At 43.2% G+C, this 26277-nt stretch overlaps 2 protein-coding genes across 5 annotated transcripts; both read left to right on the top strand.

Moving 5' to 3' along the window:
- The first annotated feature begins 1625 nt into the window (after positions 1 to 1625).
- LOC129324535 (glycine N-acyltransferase-like protein 3) lies at positions 1626 to 9928 on the top strand. Of its 2 annotated transcripts, none has more exons than XM_054971843.1 (6): positions 1626 to 1696; positions 3139 to 3276; positions 5192 to 5299; positions 5867 to 5993; positions 6440 to 6560; positions 7640 to 9928. In XM_054971843.1, the coding sequence occupies exons 2-6, from the start codon at positions 3199 to 3201 to the stop codon at positions 8058 to 8060; spliced, it is 855 nt and encodes a 284-aa protein (XP_054827818.1). In that variant the 5' UTR covers positions 1626 to 1696; positions 3139 to 3198; the 3' UTR covers positions 8061 to 9928. The 2 variants fall into 2 exon arrangements, with proteins under 2 accessions (XP_054827818.1, XP_054827819.1); XM_054971844.1 differs by lacking the exon at positions 1626 to 1696 and adding an exon at positions 2708 to 2783.
- Positions 9929 to 10338: 410 nt separating this feature from the next.
- Positions 10339 to 24473, top strand: LOC129323634 (glycine N-acyltransferase-like protein 3). 3 transcript variants are annotated; one of them, XM_054970158.1, is made up of 7 exons: positions 10339 to 13549; positions 14982 to 15112; positions 16132 to 16268; positions 17600 to 17707; positions 19850 to 19976; positions 21218 to 21338; positions 23925 to 24473. In XM_054970158.1, exons 3-7 carry the CDS (start codon positions 16191 to 16193, stop codon positions 24346 to 24348), a joined length of 858 nt encoding a protein of 285 aa, XP_054826133.1. In that variant the 5' UTR covers positions 10339 to 13549; positions 14982 to 15112; positions 16132 to 16190; the 3' UTR covers positions 24349 to 24473. The 3 variants fall into 3 exon arrangements, with proteins under 3 accessions (XP_054826133.1, XP_054826135.1, XP_054826134.1); XM_054970160.1 differs by lacking the exon at positions 17600 to 17707; XM_054970159.1 differs by lacking the exon at positions 14982 to 15112.
- The last annotated feature ends 1804 nt before the right edge of the window (positions 24474 to 26277 follow it).

A 26277-nucleotide genomic window follows, 5' to 3' on the forward strand; every position in this document is an offset into this window, starting at 1 on the left:
TTCAATGTATATGGATGTATCTTCCCTTACAAATCTGTGATGATTATGGAATGTATGTATGGGTATGAATTCACAATGTGTATGAATTTTCACTATTTATAGCACTTGCACTTTGAATATACCTTTTGTAAATGTACTGTTGAGTACTGCATTTTACTTCCCGTGGACTTGGTCCTTTGTTGTACCTGTGATTGGAGGGGAGTAGCCATCTGTTTTTCCTTTGGTACCTGTCCACCAGCCTCTGCCTCCCCAGCTATGCTGAGCCTATCCTACGCTTCCAAGTTGCTGCTGCTGGAAGTTCTACCCCGCATGTGTGGGGCCTGCAAAACCTCAGCGCACCCTCTTTGCATGTGGACTGTGGAGCCAAACACGTCATCAGGGCAGGTAACAAAACTGGGGTCAAATTGTCCAATGTATACTAGTGTCCCAGCTTAGAACAACACTCAGAAGAAAAATAACTCACTGAAGGAAAACTGAACATTTTTATTTCCCTAACCAGAATACAGATCTACAATAAATGTGTAGCACACCAATAAACCTTCATAAACCTACCTGCCTACATGTTTCTGTCTATTGGAGATTTGAGGGGCGGGGGGAGCTAGCAGAAAAATGAAACAGGCCAAAGGAATACTATGCCAGGTGCTGAAGAAAAAAATGCCTGATCCAGAGGGAAGGGAGGCTGTCAAGGGAAATCCAGTCCATAGTGGCAAAGATTCCAGAGGGAAAGATCCTAGGAACTGGAAGGAGAGCCAGCTGTCAAACTGAGATAGATGGTATTGAGACCAGTTACAAAGGGTGAGATCCAAGATGGAAAGGTTCACCAAGAGTAAGGAAGTAGACTGACCATGAGGGATCCAGAAACTAGCTACAAAATTAGAAGGGCTAGAGTGCTCTTTTGAGGTGTGGGGTCTTAATTCTTATTGGCACATTTCTAAATTAGGGGAGTTAATTTTTTAGGGGAGACATTCCAACCATAGAAATGCTACGTGCAGGGTAGATCACTAAGGAGTTATTAGATTGCCTGTCCAGATTAACAGTTTGGGCTTGATGTTTTTCACAGGCTCTTGATAGAGTTATGCTGGGGATGGAGGAGGATTGGCCAAGTTCTAAGGCCTGTTTATTGTCCTGCAAGCTTGAGACAATTATTTATAGCCAGGTTATGAAGAAGCTCAAGAGGCTTAAGACAAAAGGGTTTTTAAATCAATGTATTCCATAGAACATTCCAGGAGGTGGGCTACTATTCACCAGACATGAATAGGAATGCAGCTCAGTGGAGTATAATGCCAGAACCCTACCTCCAAAGCACTCCAGGCCCCAACGAGACCCCTTTCGCACTCACAGTTTAAAGCACCATTTTTGAGCAGTCGCAGTGGCTTCAGCTTGGCACCTGCTCCTTTCACACTTCCCAGCAGTTTCAATTTGGCCTCTTGTGAAGAGTTTAGAGAGCTGAGTTGGGTGGGTGTGGTTAATTCCACACAAACCAATCAGCTCCTAGGGAAAAGAAGAGGGGGGGAACCACTGCAAAATGTTCACATTGGCATTAACTGGGTCAGCCCCAACTGGGCAGCTGATTAAAAATTAACATCGGGGTATGTCCGCAGAGAGAAAAATCAGGGTAATGGGGGAAAAGAGCGGCACCGCGTCCCATGACTAGCTTGCAAGTATGAAACTCCTGCAAATATGGGATGTGGAACAGGTATGGACATGCTTTAAAATCCTAGTGTGAATGGTTTTTAAATGAAAAAAAGCTGTATATGAATTAAACATAAATGTATTGTAATGCAGAAGTAGAATGAGATCAAATTTTAAATTTAATTCCCTGGTTATACATCTATACAGAAGCAGCTTTTGAGTAGAAGTATTCTTTACTATTGTTTTCTTATTATGAGATATATAATAGACTTTTATTTTGTATTTTGAAATATTATCTATTTGTCAAAAGTTATAGTGGTTAGGTAGATGTGGTGAAAGTATGTAATACTGAATATGAAGTAAGGTTGAAATTAATAATGTAGATGCAAAACAGATTAGCTATGAAATTGAAATTTAAAATATTGAAGATTGAATATAATTATTCAACATATATTTTGAATACAAATGTTGAATATGAATTCGAAACCTAACATTTAATGGAGATGCTGGGAAGAATTTTTTTTGTTTCAAATATTTTGTTACATATATTTTTCTGATCCATATAACTATGTTATGTAATCCTCTTTTCTCGTTTCTGTACTTCCTAGACTATTACTTTGTCTTTTCAAAATAAAAACCTATAATTTAATTTTTTTAATGTACTCACTATTACCACTGTATCTCTACCTACATAGAGAAACTAGTACTGTAATTTTTATACATTGAATGGAGGCAATGATAAATTATAGATGGATTAGTCTTATTAATGTGGAATGACAAAAGAATTTTTGTACAGTAAATCTGGCAAGCCAAGACATAAGAGTCAAGGATAAGACTAGGTAGAGAAGGCATGCCCAGAAGCAATGAATGTGGGTGCTCATTTTTTCTAGGTTTGCGATTAGAACAAGACAAAATCATGCTGCTGAGCTTTCTCTATGCCTTTCACACAGAGGCTCTGGGATATAGGCCAAGATATGATTCGGTTAATGTTTCATTCTGTTAATACACTGTGAAGAACAAAAGTTGTTTTTTTAAAAAACAAAGTAGTGCTATTCCTGAAGTAGTCTCAGCAAGGCTGGCATCAGAAGCTCCAGTGGCTCTGTGATAGGCGACTGCTCCCTTTTACTCTCAGGCGGACCTTCTCTTAACAGGTGAACCCATTGGAACCCCTGGAAAAGACTATTGCATTCTGAAACAAGGTTGTTGGATGGTTGGGTTAAAACTTTACTTTTTTTTCTGGACTAGTCCAGTTTCCCCTCAGAGCTGGTTGAATAAGTAACTTGTAGCTGCTCAGAGAGTGAGCAGGAGCCAATCCTCCTAAGGATAAATGTCATCTCCATATCCCTGATTTATAAGAGAATTACAGGATATTCAGAAGCATAGATCCTGCAAACATTATTGATTGAAGGATTTATGCATAAAGACAAGTACTTCTGTCTTGGTTGAGCTGTGGATTACTTATAAAGCACTGATACATTTCTGTCTGCCTCCCCTTCTGCCCCTCAGGTACTTGCTACCCTCACCTTCTTTGCTGAAACTTGACCAGCCACCCCTGTTTGGCCAGCCATGATCATCCTGAACTGCTCCTTCAAGCTGCAGCTGCTAGAAGGGGTGCTGAAAAGGAGCCTGCCGCTGACACTTCCGGTAATTCTGACCCACCTATATTAGAATTGCCACCTTCTCTGTAAATCGAGGAATTGAACTTTCCCCAAATATTGCCCTTATTTAATTTTTAAAGGCATAGGAACCCTGACAGGTAAAGGTGGATTGACCTCAAAACTGATCCCCTCCCTCTGCAATGGATTGAACCAGAAAATAGGGGAGGGGAATCAAGCTTAGAACACCTCACCTCTAATACCTCCCATAACACCACCTCCAACCACTACCATGAAGCAAATTCTTGCTCCTCAGCCAGTGGAACTGACCAGACAACTGAGCATGGGTAGCCACTAGAACAGCCAATCAGGGTCTTTCTATCTGTAATAGCTAAAAGATTATTTTTAAGAGGCCAAAAGGGCCTCAGTGCCAAATGATGGGATAACTGCCAAAAACACAAGAAAAACACAAGCCCTCCGGGTTCTCAGAAAAGCACCACATCTAATTGACATAAAAATAGCAGTCTTGTGGCACCTTGAAGATTAGCAGATTAATTATGGCAAAATAAACATTGAAATTACCTCTTCAAATCTCTGGATATTCTGCTAATCTGGAATACATCACTATTCAAATAAAGACTCCAGGTTGAAATAAGTGAACTAGAATTTACAATCAAGTTTGATTCTGTTTATGGAGACTTTAATTAGGACAATGGTTATCTCCCAGCACAGGGTTTAAATTAATTTAGTAAAGTTAGAAAAACTATTATTTAAAAAAGAAAAAGAAAAAAGAAAGAAAAAAAGAAAAACTATTATTCTCCAGTATTGTTGTGAATAAACTCAGTGTTTGTCTTGCATAAATTTGAGCTTTGTATAAGCTCTTTTCAATAACATCCTATCGACACGGAAAGCTTGTTGTGTGCTAGAGTGGTATTATGCTGTTAGGCATCTTTTTGCACTATCAGGAACCTATGCAAAAAGAATTTCTAATCACCTTTAAGGAATGATGAAATTAAACTTGTAGGGTCTGATACTAAGTAACAGTAAGAAAGTGGCCAAAATGGTACCTCCCATGTTCCTCTTTGAACCCACCAAGAGACAGTGTACAACTAAGAAAGAAGGTTGTCAACTGGCCAGGAAAAAATGTCCTATCACTTTGATAAACGTTTAATATGTAAAAATGAGCTAAATAACATCACCTGTTAATTGCTGCCACAGCACTGCTTCTCACTGCTGTGAGTTCAATCTCCACAGAATGTTGCTTGAAAAGTAGGGCAGAGAAACAGGAAGAAAGTACAACAATGGAAAGAGTAGAAAAGTAGAGAGTTTGAATAGAGCACAAGAATGACAAAGAGAAAAGGGGGACCTGAAAAGTGAAAAAGTGTGGAAGGGGTCAGGAAGTAGTGCTGCAAGCAAACACCAGAAAACACATCTGTGAGTATCTTGGTGGTCATTGAGGATCTTTTGTTTAGATGACCCTCTAGGCTTCAGCGACTTGTTTCAAACTCCAAATTTAGTATTTAAGAAGAATTATATGACTAAATGCCCGTGATTATACTTGGTTGTAATGAGCCCTCGGGTATTACACTTTTTTGGTGTAGTGGTTAAGAGCACAGGACTCTAATCTGGAGAGTCGGATTTGATTCCCCACTCCTCCACTTGAAGCCAGCTGGGTGATCTTGGGTCAGTCACAGCTTCTAGGAGCTCTCTCAGCTTCTCCCACTTCACAGGGTGTTTTGTTGTGGGGATAATAACATACTTTGTAACCTGCTCTGAGTGGGTGTACTGTTAAGTCATCCTGAAGGGTGGTATATAAATCGGTTGTTATTTCATCCATGGATGCACTAAATGGCCAGATCTTTCAATGTTAGGTAGTTTAATAGATTGCAACTAGGCATTATGTCCCCATGATTATCTCCTAGAGAAACTTAAACTTTGGTTATAACCTCAATTTCCATTGGCAGGTCTATGGTGCTGTGATGCATATCAATCGTGGAAACCCCGCTCAGCATGAAGTGGTAGTGGACTCTTGGCCAGAATTTAAAGTTGTTCTTACCCGCCCACATAAGAAGGTAGGAAATTGAGAACTGGCAGATCTACCTGGTCCCCCTCTGTGGCAGCCACCCCAGAAGAGTAGAATTTGAGATGGAAGCTTTCCAGATGGTTAAAAAAAGCTCAAACAGGATAATTTGTCTTGCTTCAGTCATACCCAAAATCTGATTCCCGAGGCACTGATTTTATCTCATGGTAATTCTTTCTTTCCTAACTTCTTTCCTAAAGCTGGCTTAATGGGTTTTGGTTCTTTGGCCAAAATCTGTTCCCACCCTCCATTTGTGCATCATACAGCTTTCCAATGTTTTTAGCTCCTTTTCTCTCTACCTTTGCTGGCATTTCACCTTGATATTTTTTCCAAATAGAATTTACTTTATACTCATAATTTATCTTTTTGCCTTTCATGCCCTTTGGGAGACCAAATGAGATGGGCTATTCATCCACGTCTTCCACAAGCAGTTGCAGAAATGAACTCTTCTTTCCATGTCCTTGATCTCATGCCTCTGTTCTTCAGTGTTAACTTGGCCCCTCCTCACCAAAATCACCCAAGCTGTCTGCTTCCTGGTACATTTAACTATCTCCTGCAGGTGGTGAAAGATAGCTTGGATTTCTATGCCAACTTGCATGCTGTTTTCTATAAGGAAATAGATGCTTGTCAAGCACTACTGGATAATACAGAAGCCATTGACTGGAGCAAGGCCTTTCAGCTGCAAGGTGAGACACTGAGAATAGAGAATTCAAAACATAAATCAAATTGGTCAAATTGTTCCTTTAGAACGTTCATGTGGCCTCCTAGAGATCTTGTATCCAGGATCTGATCAGGAGCACAACTGCTTTCCTTGAAGAATGCTTTAGTATTAGGTCCTCCTACTTCACTTACTGGTATTAATAGTCTTAGAAGCAGAAGTAGAACAATCAGAACCAATAGCAGCGTCTTTAATTAGCTTTATTTAGCATCAGTCTTATGCTAGGCTTAGCACAGACATATGCAGCCCTTGCTCAAAGGCTGTAAGAGTGCATAAGCTGTTTTAACATTAGAATCATCAAATGATGAGATCCAGAACAGTCAGGAAACAATGAATGAGCTGATGAGGTGGTACAGAAAATATAATCCTTTAGTCTCACCTCACGTGTCTCTCACAATATTTTCACTTGTGCAGGTCTCCAAGATGGGATGTATGAAGCTGCCAGAGATATTGCAGAGGCCAGACACGTTCATCTGAAGCCATACCACTACCAAACAGTGCTTCATCCAAGTCCACTGACCTCTTGTGAGAGTCGGTCAGTGAGTGTGCTCGCTTGTTTTGTGGTGCCTGCATCTTTACTTGTTCTGTGGTTGAATGGGGGAATCTGGCAAACTTGTACTAAATTCAATCCCATGTTTAGTTTCAAGAAGTAGGACACATGCCTCTTGTTTCCTTCTATTCAAAAAACACAGAATGAGACTAATAAGGACATGTCTGTCCGTACAGGGGTTGCATTCCTATTTGTGACCCATTTGAAAGGCTTTATAGAATTTTGCTTTAGATGTCCAGTCCTTCCTAATTTGATGCTGCATTCATCAAGCTGAACATTCTGGTTGAGTGTTCTACCATCTGTAATACTTAAACCTTTTACCATGTTTACCACTACAATCCTTAATCCCCATTTAATTCCCAACAATGAATCTCTGTTACAGAAGAGGAATCAAGCATATGAGTGAAAGCGAGGCAGGAGGAGACCAAGTTAATACTTGAATAATACTTGTTCAAGAGCATCAATGTAATTCAAAGGAAGGGATTATTTCATGGACTGGGAAAAAGTAAAAATCATCTATGTTTGACAAAGTGCCATGGCAAAGTTGAGAGAGTGCCATTAAATCTGGGATGCAACTGCCTTATTAGCTTTCAAAGGAGCAATGGCTGGAAAGAATTCCTTTCTATTCAGAACAAAGTCCACACTTTGCTCACAAACTCCTTACCCATAGCTGTCTTGCTGAAGTTACATGGGTCTTGTTTATAGTAAGAACACTGTGGATTGTAGCCCACCCGAAAACTTCACAGATGTAAGATAAGTTTTTCCATGCCACTCCTTGCTTATATAGAGGGGCCAGGAGACAGCTAGGTATAATGGATTCTCTGCAGTTTTCTATGCTAAAATTTATAATTTCTCTTTACATTCAGGAAGGGTATGGCTCTAAGCTCAATCTGGAAGCTGCCATATAAAAGATTTCCCCCCATCATTTGGAGGAACAGAAGCTGGCAGATCTGGAGGAACACAGAGCTTGTACTTGAAACTTTCTGCTCTCCTGTCCCTATTTAGTGTGACCCAAACCATGGAATGATTTCAACCACCACTTTTTGCCTGCCCTTTTATTTCAGGCTGAAAAGCATCTTCCTCCATGTTGGTATCCTCCGCCCATCTCATGCAAACCTGCTCAATGAAACTTGGAGTATTGGAGGCAATAATCGAAGCTTGCGTTATCTGGAGAGCCTGATCCGTTACTTCCCTAATGCCTGCCTCATGGACAAAGAAGGGCAGCTGGTTTCCTGGAACCTGAGTGACCCACTAGCTTGCCTGACACACGTCTATACCTTGTCTCAGTACAGGGGACAGGGCTGTGCTGAAGTTGTTACACTGGCAACAGCTAAAAAGATGCATGCCTGTGGCTTTCCAATTTATGGTGGAACTCTGCCACAGAACCAGGCTGTCCGGCAGTCATTGAGACGTCAGGGCTTCCATTTCTTACCTTGGACAAAGTATGTGCTTTTCTTTACACCAGCCATTTGTCTCAAGAAATAACAGGTATAATCTTTTCTTCAGGAAACAAGGGCAGATTTCAGGTACCAGCAGATTCTAAGGAGTAGACATGGGCACGAACGGGGGCGAAAAACCGAACACGCTGTTCGTGGTTTGTTGCTGACCATGAACAACGAACAATGAACATTGATGAACATGATGCTGTCACAAACATGTTCGTTGTTCATTGTTCATGGGGGCCTGCAGACCCCCCACCCCCTTAGCCCCCCTCCCCTCTAATCCACTTACTTGGCCCTTTAAAGATCCCTTTAAACTATCAGCTGGCAGGCAGCAGGGAGATTCTCCCTGGCCCGCTTGCACGCTTCTGCCCAATGCGAGTGGGGCAGGGAGATTCTCCCTGGCCCGCTCGCACCTGGCAGGGACAGTGCCCTGGGGCTGCTTCTGCCCCATGCGAGCAGGGCAGGGAGATTCTCCCTATCCCTCTTGCACTGAGCAGAAGAAGCCATGAGGCGCTGGCTCTCCTGGTGCTAAGAGGGGCTAGGAGATTCTCCCCATCCCTCTCGCACCAGGAGAGGGGCAGCCGGCACTCAGCTGCTCATAGGGGAAGCCCTCGATGAGCAGCTGATTCAGGGGTTTAAATGCCCAGCAGCACGGAAACGGGCATTTAAACTCCTCTTTGATTCCCGGTTTCCAGGGTAACAGCAGGAGTTCAGACAATCCTTGCCTGAGTTGCTATGGGAATTGATTGCAGGTGCCAGACTGTCTGGATTGATGAACAGCAATGAACAGCAACGAATGAGGCTTCCAACTACCACCTGTTAGTTTGGAATGGGGCCTCACGAACAGCCTGTTCACGAACAGCCGAACAGGCTGTTCATGGGCTTTTTTATGTTCGTAATGCTGTTCGTGCCCATGTCTAGATGAGAGTCTCATTCACCACAAAATTCAGGCATCTGCTTTAGGATTTATTTCACATTAAGTAAACTGCAAAATAAACTTCTGAATGAACATTTATTTTGCTTACTTTTTAAAATATTTACTCATTTCATTCATTTATTAAACTTCTAGCCCATCCTTCCCGCAAGCAGCTCAGGGCAGGTTACAAACAGTTACAATAGACTTTAAAATTACAATAAAACACAATAAAATAGCAGCAACATCAGTTTTCATAAAACATAGTTCCAACAGTGTTTAGTGCAGCCCACCACTGCTAACAGTGCACAGGGGGTAGCCATCCTTCAGCCCCCACTAGAGTTTGTGTGAGGGGACAAATAGCTGTACCACCTCCCCAAGTAAAGGACCAGTAGGGTGGCTCCAGATGGATACAAGACTGGTCTCAACGATATGCATGGCTGAAAGGATGAAAGATCTTGGCAGGCCTGCATATCTACTGATAAAGAGTTCCACCAGGTTGGAGTCAGGACTGAAAAGGCCCTAGCTCTGGTCGAGGCCAGTCTAGTCTCCCTGGGGCCAGGGACCACCAGTAGATGTTTATCAGCTGATCTGGTCCCAGATCTGTCGGGGATGTTTATCAGCTGATCTGGTCCCAGATCTGTCGGTGAAGCTTCAGCCGCAGCGACAGCGGACAGAGGTGGTCCCACAGATATGCTGGTCCTTGTCCGCTAAGTGCTTCATAGTTCAGAACCAAAATATTAAATACTTAATACTGAAGGATGAACAATATTATAATCAATGTGAACAACTCACATAATCAAAAGGCAGTAATCTGTTAATATCCCCCACCCTATTAGATACAACTAGATTAGTCACTCCCTTATAGAGTCTCTCTACACAAGACATCTTACACAGGGACGTTCAAGTGACTTACTTTCTGTGTGGTCTTTTATTCAAGTGTACTCCATGTGAGGTACTGCCAAGAAAGTGCAAAGCTACAAGTGGAGAACACTAGATTTTTCTCACAAGGTTACCTGGGAAATGAAATCCGAGTGGTCCTTCCCCTCTCTGTTAGAATCGTTGCCTGAAGAGCCACAAGAGGGCTTCGTTTGGGGGTGGGCAGCTGCTACTTTCTCCCAGGGCATCCTGCAGGCTGTCTGCTCCCAGGGAGCTGCTCTGGAGAAAGCGGCAGTGTCGGTGAAGCTTCAGCCGCAGCAACAGCGGAAGAATCTCCTTCTACTGTCGCTGCAGTTGAAGCTTCACTAACACTGCCGCTTTCTCCAGACCAGCTCCCCGGGAGCAGGCAGCCTGCAGGATGCCCTGGGAGAAAGTAGCAGCTGCCTGCCCCCAAACAAAGCCCTCTTGTGGCTCTTCAGGCAGCGATTCTAACAGAGAGGGAAGGACCACTCAGACTTCATTTCACAGGTAACCTTGCGAGAAAAATCTAGTGTTCTCCATGTGAAGAAAGTCACTTGTAGTCACACTCTAACTCTCACACATCACTTCCGGGTCAGCAGAAGGTCTGCAGAGAGCCCATCCCCCTTCCGTTGCCTAGGAAACTGATTGATTGGCGCCAGGCTGCTTGCAGTGATGAACTGAAAAATGAACCAAATGAACTGGGCTAAAATTCATTGTGGTTCGTGAGAAATGAGCTCCCATGAACTGCTGGTTCGTGAACCATGAACCGGCCCAGTTCGTGACAAACTTTGGTTCGTAATTTGGTTCGTGCCCGCCTCTAGTCTAAACAATAAACTATTACCTCAGGATGCTAGGGTGCTTTACACACAGCCTTTATTTTAGTGCAGGATGAAAAGATCAAGTTCAAAGGGGAAATAATAGGTCCTAAACTAGGAGAAATTATTGGCTGATCTCTCTCACTTGGTTGCCAGGCTATTGTAACAAATGGCTAAGGTGTGACTTTTGAATGTCGATTCTCTCCCCCACCCTCAATTCTGGGATGGTGATCTGCTGTAATAGAATTTGTGGCTCATTTGAAAACTCTAAGTAGGACAGGACTGTTTCTTTCCACAACATGTGGGCCACATGAATAATGCATTCAATAATAAGGATTATATGGATATGACAAGCACAGTTCTGAACACAGTTATTGTATGGAGGCTATGGTTACCTCCCTAATGACATGATGATTTGGAAACTAAAGAGCGACATCCAGTTGCATGTTGGCTCACTACAGTAAAGACACAGTTGTACACAAGACCAGGGGTCATTTCCTAGAAAAAGAACTGCAGGGACTCATTAGCATATCTCATTAGCATACGCTATACCCCCTGACATCACCTGAAGCGTGTCAGAAGGCACCATCCACCCCTTAGGCCCCTTTCCCCCCAAATCTCCAGGTATTTCCTTAAAGTGGAATGAACTCAAAGCAGCTTACCCTCCTCTGGAGAGCCAGCCCTGCCTGCTTGCTTGCTTGCTTGCTTGCTTGCTTGCACGCACTCACTCACTCTCACAAGTCACAAATGAAAATAAAGCAGGACAATGAATTCTAAGCAGCTTACGTTTCTTTGGAGCCCAGCCCCACCCAGCTTGCACTCACGCATGCACTCACTCACTTTCTCTCTCCCTCTTTCCCACAAGTCACAAATGAAAATAAAGCAAGGAGCAGAGCAGAATGAATTCAAAGCAGCTTACGTTCCTTTGGAGCCCAGCCCCCACCCAGCTTGCACTCACTCACTCATTTTCTCTCTCCCTCCCCCTCCATCCCACGAGTCACAAATGAAAATAAAGCAAGGAGCAGAGCAGAATGAATTCAAAGCAGCTTACGTTCCTTTGGAGCCCAGCCCCACCTGGCTTGCACTCACTCACTCATTTTCTCTCTCTCTCTCCCATGAGACACAAATGAAAATAAAGCAACAGAGCCTGCTGCTAAAGACGAGGGCAGCCAGGAGGAACAGGAATCACGTGAGCAGGGCCAAAGCCCACGTGACCTCTTTTCAGAGCAACCAGAATGCCATTCCAGCACATTCTACCTCCAAATGAGCCCTGCACAAGACCCTGTTTTGTCCATGAGAATAGATATGTTTCCTCTAACTCCAGACTACCAAAACTGATGTCTACTGAACATGCCCACTGCTATATATTTGTACAACATCAGTATAGCATATGCCAGAAAGATGATGGAAACATTTGCAACACTGAAGGAAACTGGAACTGTCTGGGGTCTGAGGCTCAGCCCCCAAACTTACCAGGAGGAGGGGACAGGAGACAGCTGGGAGACAGCCACCCAGCCACCCCAACAGTCACCCAGGTCCTGAACAGGCCGGTAGCAGAGAGGGGGAAAGAAGCACCCAAGCCACAGAGGGTCAGATGGGGCAGGTGGAAGCCAGCTAGCCCCACCCTCTGGTAGAGGCTAAGAGCTCAGGCAGGGACAGTGAGGACAGCCAGGAGGGGACCAGACCAGAGGGAGAAGGCATAGGAGACAGGGACAGCCAGCTATCAGACAGCAACCTCACTGGCAGGGGAAGAAAGGCAGCAGAGGCAGCACAGGGCCATGCCCCAACCTGCAAGCAGGGTGGAAGGGAGTAGCAAGGACCAGGTGAGGCTGGGAGTAAGGCAGCCTCAGGTGGGACTGTCTGAGGCAATCAGCAAAGAGAGCCCGGCAGCCAGCAAAGGAGGCACAGGTGTGGCTGGCCAGAGCAGCCAGCAGAGCAATACCAGGTGTGGCTGCCTAGGACAGCCTGGGCCGTGGCTAGAATGCTGGGGGGCGTGGCTGGCAGGCGGAGCCAGGAATGGGTGAAGGGATATAAGGGAAGCCCACCCAGAGGATGGGGTGGGTTGTGAAGGAGTGGTGATAGAGAGGTGAAGAGTAGTGAAGGAGTGGAGAGTCTAGAGTCTAGGAGAGTCTGAGGGAGGAGAAGAGGATGAGGGTTGGAAGCAAGAAGCAGAGGCGGAAGGGAGCTTCACAGGTTGAGCAGGCCTGCATGTGGTAGAGAGGGAGCAAGGGTGATGTATACCTCCCCTCCTTCCACAGAGCTGGAACCTGTGTTGTCCCTGTCCTCGCCTGGGAGCTGGAGTTCAGGCTCACAGGCGCTCTGTGCAGCCACGCTCATGCTGAAGCCTGATAGGAATTGAAACCAGTTTGTGGCTTCATCACATGTGCAACCTTGGCTTGTGGAACTGCACACAGTGCTATACTCTCTTGTATGCCTCTCTGTTTTTCCAACAGTTACAGTGACAGCATTTGAGCCACAGTGATGGGTGTAAAAAAACCCTTTATTTGAAAGAAACAGGAAAAGAAAAAGGATGCTGCTAGCAGGCAGTTAAAGAAACAGATGGGATGCCTGAGAGCTGAAATGTGAAGCTATGAGCCAAGCACTTTGGATTTGTGGTTCCTGAAGTTTTTAATGATAGCAAACTCTAGAAATAACTGTAGCAAAAAAGGACAATTTACTGGCCAAGCTGGCATTAGCAGGGGCTAATGATTGCAGCCATCAAAGTAGTATGTGGATAAAAGCCTACTCCCGATGGGCTTCAGTGGACACTCTTACCTCATCAGATTCCTTCTCCCTTAAGCAACATCTCCAAGTGGAACTGAGTTAATGGTTACAATAGAAGCTGAAGTGGTGGATGATGAAGAAGCATGTCTGTGGGAGCATATTAAGGAGGGGAGTTTTGGGGTAAGTGAAGGATCTTTGTCAATAGGAGGGATATTGTCAATAGGAGGGATTGCTGCAGGCAGTGGGGAACAATCAATACTATCATGCACACATCCTAAGAGTACCCAGATAACTTGAAGTAAGTATCTGTATGTTAACCTTGGACTTGTAGAAATGTCCTAGTAACTGGAAATGTAACTATAATCTAAGCTAGTATAAGGGTTAGGGGAATTTTATTCAGATTATATGAATATGAGTGTAGTTAAATAAATATACTAATGGGGTATACTATATACAATATATTATGTTAGTGGATCAGATTGTATATTATATAATGTGGTTGTGTTATACTGTGTTGTGTGCTGTGCTACATTGGTGGCAGGGCATACAATAGGGGTCTTATAATACATGTTATATTGATAGTAGTATATTTGATAGACTATATGCTTAAAAGAAATAGAATATGTTTAAATTAAGATTCTTGTTATATATTATACTATATTTTACTGGTCTACTACATTGAGGGTTATAAGATGTATATTATACTATATTGATAGTATATTTGATAGACGAATATTATATTGATAGTATATTAGATATATTTGATAGAACATCTGTAAAATTAGAATGTGCTTAGAGTAAGGGATATTAGGATTACATGTGGTAGGAAAGTATAAATGAATAGATTTAAGTAATAAGAAGGGGTATGGGTTGGAAAGCTGTTGGAAGTCGATAGGGAGGGGGGAGGAAAAGGGTGGGGGATAGGGTTAATTAGATATTAAGGGAATGTATGTATCAAATTTGGAATTTATACTCACCAATAAAAATTTTTTTTAAAAAAGAAATGTCCTAGTAACTGAAGTTTGTACAACAAACCAGTTGGGGGGGAAGGAGACTGTTTACATAGGCCAGTGGGAAGTGGGTACATTTGTGCTCACTTCTCCCAGGCTGGAGAGACCCTTTGGTTCCTCTGTCTGACTCTTCTGGGGAAAAGGAACGCACATGGAAGTAGTTGCTGTGGCTCATCAGTCTAAAGGTGTTCTAAAGGTCTTCATGTAAACTGCACACAGAAGTACTCACTCCTGCCACCAAACTCTACCGATATCAGTATTAAGCAGTGAAACTCTGATGACTCATCCTTAGGGTTGCCAGCCTCCAGGTGAGGGTGGGAGTCCTGGAGTCATAACTGATCTTCAGACTACAGAGATCAGTTTCCTTAGAGAAAGTGGCGGCTTCAGAGAGTGAACTCTCTGGTTCCTAACCAATTTCCTAACCAAGAGTTGGCAACCCCATCCAGCCTGGGACCATAAAGATGCCTTGGCTCTAAGTTTGGCTGGACTTGTGGCTAGGTCAAGTCAAGACGGGATAATTTTTCACACTATATCCCACTGAGCTCTGGAGACAAGCCAAGACATGATGCTGTTAATAGTTAATTCTGTTAATATTTCCTCAGAAGCCAAAGTCAGTTTTTTAGATAGAACTAGTTGTCCCTGAAGGATTCTCAGCGAAGCTGGCATCAGATATCCATACAGCACATTAATAAAAGTCTGCTGCCTTCTACTCTGAAGTAGATCTTCCCTCCAGGTGAGCAGCTTGGGACTCTTAAAAAGATAGCTTCACCCCCATAAAACATTGGTGAGTGGTTGGGCTGAAACTTTCTCCTGGACTAATCCAGTTTTCTCTCAGCATTGTAGCTACACAAAGTATCCTTTGTATCACCTCCAGGCTGGATTACAGTGATTCGCTCTATGCTGGGCTACCCTTGTGCCTGCTCTGGAAGTTACAACTGGTCCAAAATGCAGCAACACATATTCTAACCAGGACGCTATTCCGGATGCACATTACAGCTGTTCTGTACAAGCTGCATTGGCACCCAGTGGCATTCCAGATCAGGTTCAAGGTTTTGGTTTTAACCTTTAAGGGCCTTAGTGGACTGGAACCAACATACCTGCAGGACCATCTCTCACCCTATGTTCCCCAGAGGATGCTCTGGTCAGCAAAAAAAGCCAGTTGCTGGTGATCCCTGGCCCCAAGGAGGCTTGCCTTGCCTCAACCAGGGATTTTTAAACCCTGGCACCCACCCGGTGGAACTCTCTGACTTTGGAGACGCAAACCCAGCAGGACCTATTGTTGTTCCGCCAGGCTTGTAAGACAAAGATGTTCCACCAGGCTTATGGAGGTTGAGGTGGGCGGTTTCTCCAACCAGCCTTCTGCCAGTGGGTAGGGGTGGACATGTGCCCTCCCATTTTAGGTTGTCATCATGTGGATAGTCACCCTGCCCCGCAGGCCCTGATATTTAGAGAATGGGTATGCACTGTGTGCACTGTATTATGTTATTTTTAATATAATGTAACTGCTTCCATTGTTTTTATCTTTTATGTATATTATTATGTTGTGCTCCACTCTGAGCCCGCTTGTGGGGAGAGTGGACTAAAAATCTAATAAAATAAAATAAATAAAAAATAAATTTTATAAGGATAAGTGACAGATCCACAGTCCCAATTTATGAGATTTTTACAGGATGTCCAGGAAGCACGGATCCTGAAAATATCAGCTTCTTATTGAAGAAGTAAGATACTGATATGTTTCTATCTGTCTTTCAGCTCCTTAGGTGCTTGCCACCATTACTGATTCCTGCCTGGCCGCCCCTGTTTGGCCAGCCATGCTGATCCTGACCTGTCCTTTCAAACTGCAGCTGCTAGAGGGGGTGCTGCGAAGGAGCCTGCCTCAGGCACTTCCGGTAACTTTGATTCATCTACTTGGGTCCCACAAAAGATTAACCACCTGTCCATGCAAAGAAAAACTGCACCTTTTTAGTTACTCCTCTTCTTTCAACATGGAAAGCCCAGTCCTTCATTTCCTCCAGTTACACAAAATCCAAACACCCCCTCTATAACCCCTGACGCAAATACCTACAACAAGGTTGAGCTGACCAGTCAACTGCAGCATAGGTTGACTCCAGTCTAACTCTGTATTAATCAAATACTCTTCATCAATTAGCAGGGTATGAGGCTAAAATATGGTTGCTCACAGCTTTTTTTCTGGGAAAAGAGGTGGTGAAACTCAGTGGGTTGCCCTCAGAGAAAATGGTCACATGGCTGGTGGCCCCGCCCCCTGATCTCCAGACAGAGGGGAGTTTAGATTGCCCTACACACCGCTGAGTGGCGCGGAGGTCAATCTAAACTCCCCTTTGTCTGGAGATCAGGGCGCAGGGCCACCAGCCATGTGACCATTTTCAAGAGGTTCCGGAACTCCGTTTCCCCGTGTTCCCCCTGAAAAAAAGCCCCAGGGTTGCTGGAGCCAGTTTCCAGCTCCTTTTTCAACATGTAGAGCATCAGCAGTAGAAGGACATATAGAGAAAGAGCCATCATTCATTCCCTCTTTTATTTTAAAGAAGGTGCTGCAACTCATTATATAATTGGCATTGGTATGTTTTTCTGAGGTAGGTAGTCAGTCATAGAGTTGTCACCCACATACAGTTTTATGGAGTACTGAAATTTTGAAAGCCTGGTCCATAAAAGGTGAAAACTTGTTATGGGAGAAACCCAAAAGTAGATTTGTGTTGAAAACTAGCTCAATTAATGCTACCTTCAATTTCAAGTATATGAGAAAAAGGCACCTGGTAGCAGCAAAAATGCCAGTAAATGTGAGAATCATTTTAAAAGAGATTAACAAGTTTTGGAGAAGTACAGTTTATACTGTTTAGTTTGTTCATCATCTCCATTGTACTTGTATATATTCCCCCAGAGGCCAACTAGCTGCTTCAAGGGAGGGTTCAAACTGGGGGAAATTTCACAGAAGAACAGCTTAAAACTCTACCATACCCTACTTCCAAAGCCTTTATCCTTATCCAAAACTGTGTTCCTGCTTTCTTTAAAAAAATTTCATTGATCTCATCTAGTTTGAGACATCTGCTGTAGTATATGTGTCTGTGACGAGCCCTTGGATACTGTACTTATTTTGCTCATGGGTACATCATCCAGTTATCCAAAGTAAAAGTTGACAGTCATATGTCCACATCATCATTTCAGATTGCTCTCAGTAATAATGAGCCCCATCTTTCATTGGCAGGTCTGTGGTGTAGTGATGCACATCAACCGTGGAAATCCAGTTCAGCATGAAGTGGTGGTAGACTCTTGGCCAGAATTTAAGGCTGTTCTTACCCGCCCATGTAAGGAGGTAGGAAATTGAGAATTGGCAAATTCTCCTCAAAACCCAGTTGGCCCAGCCCAAGAGAATGGCATCTGGGGTGGAAAATCCAAACTATAGCTGCTTCCACATAGAAATTTTTCTTCATCTTTGCTCCCAAACTGGAGCACTGTTTTTTGGAGCATCCATACAACATCATCATAGATCTAATGCTGAATCTGAACCTTAGAGTATGGATCAAAGAACTGACCTGCTGGGGCCAGGTACAGACTTGGGCCAGCCCGCACGTTTACACAAAAATCCCCCAAAATACTATTTAAAAAATTAAATTAAAAATATATATGGTCTTGGGGGAAAAGCAAAAACTGCCACTCAGCTGCCATTTTGAGGGCTCCTTAGCAATTTTGGAGACCATCAAAGCCATCTAGAGCACCTGGAAGATATCTGCCAGGTGGTAGAGGTGGGGAGGACTGCTAGGATGGAAAGAAGACAGGGGTTGGAGTAAGCAATGTTGTTCTAGGAAGGAGCTTGTGGCTGCCAAACACCCAGCAGTCCCCAAAATCAATTGTTATTGCTTGGGAGAAATGGTGGTGGCTGGAAGAGGTGGGTGCTGAGCACCAATCCTGTTTGGGCTGGGAGAAAGGCTACAGCTGGCCACAGGCTCCCTCTCAGTATAAACACAGTGGGTGTTCAGTACCTGCCTCCTCTAGCTACTGACTTATTTCCTTCCTGGCAGTGAGGAGGAGGTGGTGGTGGGAGTGGGGACAGTTTACCAAGAAAAGAGGAGGCAAGTGGGAGAGTGAGAGAGGTGGGGAGCAGTTTTGCAGGTAAGAAGGCGGGAGAAGGAGGGTATGTAAGGAAAGAGACAGAAGAAGGAGGCAGAGGGAGCAGAAGATGAGAGAAAGATGGTTAGCAGCATGTCAGAAGCCACTGGAGAACACAGGGACGACTGAGGGAATTTCCCTGGAGATTTTTTGTAGGTCCCTGCTTGTTATATCTAATTCTGAACCTTCCAAGCCAAAGAGTTAGGATACAAAATTGAGGCCAGGGACAAACAGGGAATATTGCCCTACCTCCCTGGGGGATGCCCCAGGTATACAGAAAGATATGACATACGGAAAACATAAGCATTGGGGAGCAGAAAAAAAACCCAAAACATGGAAGCAATGTTTCCTTCTTCCACTTTTAGGTTTTCCCCGTATTTAGAATGGGCTTTCTCAAACCTGCTTTGCTATGAGCATATTGGGAAAAACACAGTCAGCATACTGTCTGGATGGGAAGCTGAGCATTTTCATCATTTGCTATTTCCACCTGCTGTATTGCCAAGAGGGCTTTTGGAGGGTTTTTATTAGCACTATAATGTTATAGCACTATACTATTTACCATTTTTTAAAAAGTACTGAAAAAAACCTTCTAAAGGCACTGCAGGAAAAAATAGTCATGGATGGAAGTGTGCAGAAAATTATTCCTGTCTGGGTGCTATATTGCACATGTGAATACCTCTAAATTCACAGCTGCAATGAAAGTAACAAGGAGAATTCTTGCTATGTTGAATCTATGTCTCTCCTAAGACTGATCATTCACTAACCTTTTGGACTTGGAATTTGCTCTGAGGTGGTCGTCTCACTCTGCTTGGCCAGCTGAATTCACTGTCACTTCCTCAGCTACTTCCACTTCACAGCCTCATGTATTTTGGTTCTCAGGGGGAAACATATCTCACCCTATACTACATTATGATGTTTCTGACTTTTTTCAGCTTTCTCCTTTACCCATGCTGGCCTTTCATCTCGATATTTTCTCCCAGTGGAATCTGCCTCACACAAAACCCATTTACTCAGTATCATCAGTTGGGCTCTTCAACTGCTCTAGGACACAGTAGTGCAATCTTAAGAAGAATTACTCCAGTCTAAACCCATTGAAGTCAATGGGCTTAGACTGGAGTAATTCTGCTTAGGATTGCACTGTAAATAAGCCGTCATCTAAACCTGTGCCAGAGGTGCCTGGTGCTGAGGCTCAGTCTGTGGCTCTATTGTCCCGCATTCCATTTCCTTGTCTCTTGCTTCTGTTCCTCAACATTATTCTCACCCATCATCCTTCACCAAGCCCATCTACTTTGTCTTTCTCTTAACAATACCATAATTTCGCTGTGCAGTTATGTTCCTTCTTTTGTAGGCAGTGAAAGACAAGTGGGACTTCTATGCCAACTTATATGCCACTTTCTATAGAGATGCAGATGCTTGTCAAGCAATGCTGGAAGATCCAGAAGCTATTAACTGGAGCAATGCCTTTCAGCTGCAAGGTGAGCCCCATTGGCCCATAAGCAATCAAGGCATAAACCAGATCACCCTGAAACTGTCCATTGTTTATATGTTTACTAAGATGAAAGATCATCCTTTCAAACTATCTACATGGTAACTGCTGCTAAACTATGGAATATCATGCTCATTCAACCCAACCTGACATCTAGATAGAGCACTTTTCATTTGTACTTACATCTCCCTCCTTGTTTATACTTCCCCCTCTCATGGACTCAGGACAACTGAGCACAATTTAAATAGTATCTGTCTACAATGAGTTTACATTACAATAGCAAGTTTGAATGGCTTAAAAAAGCAAAATGGGGATGATGACAAAGAATAATATATTCTGTCCACTCGTATGTATTTTTAATACCCTTCTTCAGGGCTGTGCCAGCATACCCTGAAATGAGAGAGCCGCCGGGGCCCAGGGCTTCTGATGGGGATCACTGTTGCTGACCCCCTCTCACTCTGTCTTCATGCCCTTCCCCACCTATTCAGTTAAGTGCAACCACCCACCACTGGGGAATGGGACATGAAGCAAGTACAGTGAGTGACAGTGCTTCTGGTGGTTCTGGCAGCAGCACCCCCAGCTGCAAGCTGGTGCAGGTAACTGAGGGTGGGTGATGGGAGGGCTTGTGAATAAGAGAAGGATGCACAAGCAGGTAGAGGTTATGCAAGGGCGTGGAAAGGGAGGCATGAGGGGGTTTGTAGGCAGACAGGGGACCCTGAGCACTATCTGCCCAGGGCCCAAAACCTGGAACCAGCCCTGTTCCTTCTAGTCAACAAATAAAGGGTCTCTGCCAGTCACCACAGCTTGTTCTGTTCAATTCTGTCTTTAAATTCTCAGGTCACAAATGCACAACTAAAAGAAAGTAATTATTTAAGGATTTTTTTAAAAAACACCTAGAAGTTCCCTCTGCTTCCATATTATTAAAGCTTTATTCAATATTTAAATCCAGGCTGTGAAAGGGAGGGCCCTATCCTTGCTCATTTGTTTATTAAACTCACAGGGCAGTTGGTTCAAAATGGCCTCTGTCAAGGGAGTAGGGTCCAGTTTCAACTGATGAAGCTCACTTCTTCTCCTGCTCACAAAGCATCTGGATCAAAAACAGTGAGATGATGCATAGCAATCAGATACACTTAGGTAACAGTAGACGTACAGAGCCATGACTCGTAAAAATCAATCCCTCAGTATTGCCCCACTTATTTCCTTCCCTTGTAACATTCTTGCTCCATGCAGGCATCCAAGATGGAATGTATGAAGCGGCCAGAAATATTGCAGAGTCAAGACATGTCAATCTGAAGCCGTACCTCTACCAGACGTGTATACATCCAGGACCACTTTCCTCCGGTCAGAGTTGGTCAGTGACTATGTTCCCTTCCTTTCCCTGATGCTCATTGGGACTATCTCAAACAGGGGACCTCTTTTCTGCAGGAGTCTTTTGAACTCTATGATTGACTAAAAGGTGCCTAGCAACCCTGTAGTTGAACTCTATCCTATGCACGACTATCCAATGTGCAGTTTCAAGGGGCGAAACATATGTCTCCTTCCTATCCCTGTAGATGTGTAAAGTATACCTAGAGGATAACAAAGGCTTCCATATTAATAAAATCTCAACCAGTCAGAAGACATGGAGCTTTTGCCTCAGACCTTCTTTAATGTAATGTAGTGCTGCATCCATAAATTTGAGCTTCCTGGTTGAGCATTGCAGCAATTGTAATATTTATACCCTTTGCCTCTACAACCCTACATTCACTTTGAACTTTCTTTGTGGAAATGGTTAAGTAGTAGGAAGTGGAGGAGGGAGATAACAAGCTAATACTTTGATAATCATAACTTTATTTTATATATTATTCTCATACACTTCCTCCTTTCTCTCTCCCCATGGCAATGTTGAAATAGAGATTCTGCTCCCCCACCCCTCACGGCACCCTGGTGGAACACATCACACCCCTGCTTTATGTTGGAGCTTCCACACAATGTTGTGCTCTTTCCAAGTACAGTTTGTTGGGCTACTGGGGTTTTCCCTTTTAAGCTGCAGGAAAGGAAACTCTCTTTTGCTCCAAAGGTGAAATTGCACTATGGCTGCATGCAGCTGTTTAATGCAATACATTTTTTTTCTTTAACAGCTGATGGGAGGCTCAGATGTGAGCTGCCTTTTGGCTGTTAACAGGGAAGAGGGAAGAGCTGGCACTTCTGCACCAGTGCAATGAGGGGGAAAGGGGTAGTGCTAGCAGGGAGCATCACAAGAAAATTATTGTGTGAATGTTGTTCCTACCTGCCTCTTATGTGGTTAATTCTGCTTCCACTGCAGGGGACTGGGAGAATTCTGCTGAAGTGGAAGACTTCCTTGCTTCCCTATTCATTGCCCACTGGTCTACTGAGGGCCAGCAGGAAGAAAAATGTTTTTAAAATGATGCCATGCCAACAACATGACATCACTTCTGCCGAATACCAAGAAGTTATGTCACATCAGCTTAATGTCAATGTGATGCTCTAGGATTTGGGCAAAACTCAAAACCATAGAATGTCATACCAGCAATGGGAAGTCACTTGTAGGTGTTTGATGGAAATGGCATTGCATTATTGACCCAGCATCATTTCCCCTGTCCCTGCTCCCCTTCCTGATGGATAAATCAAAACTGCAAGTTCATTGTTCAGGGTTTTATCTGTCTATCTAACCTCACTGTCTGTTGGATTAGAAACTCCACGTCTCTTGTTTAGGACAGAACATGAGATTTGCAATCTCTGGTGTCATATGTGACAAGCATTTTACAGGACAAAGAACATGTTGCAAAGAAAGATAAATGCATTAATAAACTGGTCACATCACTATCCTCAGCAGGTCTGTGAATCATTCACAAGCCATTTATTTCACCAGTGTGTCACTGATGCTCTGTAAGTATCTATAGGCCTGCTTCAGAATAAGAGGATTGTGGCTTGTAGCTCAAAAAATGGTCCACGGCATTTTCCTCAAAACCGCCTTGACCCCACCTACAAAGCAAGAGACTATGGATTCCAGTACGGTTGCCATCCTCCAACTGGGACCTGGAATTCTCCTGGAATTACAACTGATCTCCAGAGTACACTGAGTACACTAGTTTCTATGGAATCACATGCCTGCTAAGCTCTCTGCTCTCCCCAGGCTCTGTTCCCAAATCTCCAAGCATTTCCCAAGACAGAATTGGCAACCCTATTTCTGAGATACGTATTTCAGTGGCAAAAAGCACCCTTAATGGAGGGACCATAAGAAATGGGGTTGCAGCACTGGGGAAGGAAAGGTTTATTCCTTGGCTATTTCTTAGTAGGAATGAGTTAGGGTTCATCTTACTATCACAGTTGTGCAAATTATGAAATTTTATAAAAGGAGGGGGAGCCTTTGTCTGCAGAGAGAAATAAGAATTCAATTGAATTTTCAAGAAATAGCTGAAACAGATAAAGGAAGAGAATAAAAAGGGAGAAAAATGTATACGGACAGTAGTCCAGAAAAATTTACAGTACCTTGTCTGCTCAAACTGGGTAGGATGGTGCTGCAATTATGTTTTAAGTAAAAATAATTACACAATTGGTGTGGAAAAGATGGGAAGAATACACAGAAGATGCTGGAATGTAAGAGACTGCCAACAATGACATTTGGATCCACCATAAAAATTAAATTGACAAGGTAACAATTCCAGACTAAGCAGCTAGTGTGGAAGCTACCTAAAAGTAATTATTTTTACTACCAGCCAGGTCCTAGAACTTGGTCCCCAAGGTACAATGCAACAACTTAATCTCTCTTTATTTTGAGGAACCGAAATGAAAAGACCTGGAGGTTATCTGAACCAGAACTTGTTCCTGAAATCTAATGCTTTTTTATTCACATTGAGCATGAACAAAAATTGCATCAGATTATGGGGTGATTTCACATCTTCAGTTTCCTCAGCTGTTTCTATTTCTATTTCAGGCTGAAAAGTGACTTCTTCCAGTTTGGCACCCTCAACCCATCTCATGCAACTATACTCAATGAAGTCTGGGATTTTGGAGGCAACAGTCGAAGTTTGCGGTATCTAGACTGCCTGATCCGTGCCTTCCCTAGTGCTTGCCTCATGGACAAAGAAGGGCAGCTGGCCTCCTGGTGCCTTAGTGATCCATTTGCTTGTCTGGCACATGGCTATACTTTCCCTCAGTACCGGGGACAGGGCTGTATAGGAGCTGTGCTACAGGCAACATCTAGAAAACTCCATGCTAGTGGGTTCCCACTCTACTGTGGTGTCCTGCCAGAGAACCAGCCTTCCAAGCAGTCACTGAAGCATCAGGACTTCCATATTCTCCCTGAGACATATTACATGCTTATTTTAACACCAACTCTTCTTGACCCCAAAGAATAGGAGACAGCTTTCACTTCCAGAACCAGGGCTCCTTAGGCAGGGTAAAGAATTTTAGGCATGCCAGGTAAGATTTGCAGCCAGATTCAAAGACATATTCTGGAGATCATTAAACTGGTAAGAACATTTGTTGATTTTCCTTTTTATACTTCATAATAATCCCAAGATACACGTGTCCTGAAAAATAGACCAAAATAGAAGGGAGAGTGTGTTCCCCCCCCTCCACAGCCTTCCTTAAATGGTGTCTCTGCCATAACCAACCCCTAACATACATCCAGCTCTGCAAGTATCAGGACAAGGTACCCTGCATAGAGATATCCCTTATGCCACACAGTCTAATCTAAATTGCTTCTGGGATAAGACAATGTTTATATTTTAGCCTGGACAAGAAAGCAAAGGAATTAAAATGTCCATTTGGGGTGACATTTCAATCCAGACAGGTATTCATTAATGATGCGGCCAAGGTGATCTGCTTTTAGACTTATAGTATCCCTACAGGTTTCCATACCCCTGACTACATAATTGAGTTAAAAGTTAACATGCTAATTGAGACCATCAAATAGTAAATCATTATGAATCATGTCAATGGTGTTTATAAGTAAGGATGGAGAAACTCTGTTTAGTAATGACCCTGACTCACACAGCGAGTGGTACTAAACTGTGGGTCACTTGGATGCAATGCTAGAAGGTGGGATGGAAGGAAGGAAGGAAGGAAAACTATATCAATACCTGCAAGGTCTGTGGATCTTTTGCATGCAAAATCAGTATGCAGAGCATCTTTGCACCAGTTGCAACATGGTTTAAATGAGACCATAAGTTTGCTTGTGCAAAATCACAGGGAAATTTTCTTTTGCATTGCCCTCCTCAAAATTAACATCGACAATAGACAAAAAAGCACGCCCAAGACAGAAACAAAATTACCCTTAGAGTGTAATAAAGGTTAAGAATACAATGTTTCCAAAAGAGTAACACGTTACAAACCCTGAACACATACAGGGATAAGGCCAATATAGAATTCAGTAAATATAGAATACAGTATATCATATATCAAACAAGTTATTCCAAAGTCCTTAGGAGAACGAAACAGTGCTGCTGGGGTGGCAATTAACCAGCTGTAACCGATGAAGATCACAATTGCATATGACGAGATGAAATGTAAGCGCTTGTAGGAACCGCTGCAAAGCGGGCAGAAGACAAGGCGAATGAAATATGAGCGCTTGTAGAAGCCGCTGCGAGGCGGACAAAAGACGAGGCAACGAGCACAAGCCGGCTGGATATTTCCTTTTTCTCGTTTCAGACTTGAAATAATCCTTCTTCAGGCCACAATATCTAAAGATTAATATCAGACAATGATATCCCAACTACACATTCAGAAACCCCCCCACTGAATAGATTACTTACATCACAAATTCAAAATGAACAACATGTTTTCCAAAGGCTTTCTCCCTCCTCAAAATTAAGGCTAACTCAAAAGCTTTCATGCTTGATATAATGAAAACCTTGCCCGTTTTGTAAAGTTTATTTTTCAGGACCACTGGTTTAACAACTTCCTTTACCAAATTTGACAAATAAAACCAATCTAGAATCTAGTTTATATTACTACATACAAGACATAACTAACAGAAGAATAAGTTCAGAGGATGTCTCAGTGTGACCCACCCTTTACAGAAGTTCATTAGTTCTGCTTATCATGTTGCACACTTTGCCTTCCTTGATTAAATTTTATATTTACTCTATTCTGCCCATCTTCTATGGTTAGAAGTGGTCAACCCCATTACGTATGGATTGATTTCTCTTTGGACTATTGCTTCAAACAAGCGTCTCTTTGTTACATCTCCCATCACCCACCTATCTTGTTGCTTGTAAGTTTAAATAATTGCTAAAGATGAATAATCCATGTATATGATGAAGTGAGCTCTGACTCACAAAATA

Source organism: Eublepharis macularius, chromosome 2, assembly GCF_028583425.1.
Source record: "Eublepharis macularius isolate TG4126 chromosome 2, MPM_Emac_v1.0, whole genome shotgun sequence".
In the NCBI taxonomy this organism is placed as follows: Eukaryota; Metazoa; Chordata; class Lepidosauria; order Squamata; family Eublepharidae; genus Eublepharis; species Eublepharis macularius.

Bases quoted from the DNA above. Each gene is read 5' to 3' on its own strand.
- LOC129324535 (XM_054971843.1), top strand. From the start codon at position 3,199: ATGATCATCCTGAACTGCTCCTTCAAGCTGCAGCTGCTAGAAGGGGTG. The intron at 5,994-6,439 runs GTGAGACACTGA...TCACTTGTGCAG, and splicing joins CAAGGCCTTTCAGCTGCAAG to GTCTCCAAGATGGGATGTAT. The intron at 6,561-7,639 runs GTCAGTGAGTGT...CTTTTATTTCAG, and splicing joins CTGACCTCTTGTGAGAGTCG to GCTGAAAAGCATCTTCCTCC.
- LOC129323634 (XM_054970158.1), top strand. From the start codon at position 16,191: ATGCTGATCCTGACCTGTCCTTTCAAACTGCAGCTGCTAGAGGGGGTG. The intron at 16,269-17,599 runs GTAACTTTGATT...TTTCATTGGCAG, and splicing joins GCCTGCCTCAGGCACTTCCG to GTCTGTGGTGTAGTGATGCA. The intron at 21,339-23,924 runs GTCAGTGACTAT...TTTCTATTTCAG, and splicing joins CTTTCCTCCGGTCAGAGTTG to GCTGAAAAGTGACTTCTTCC.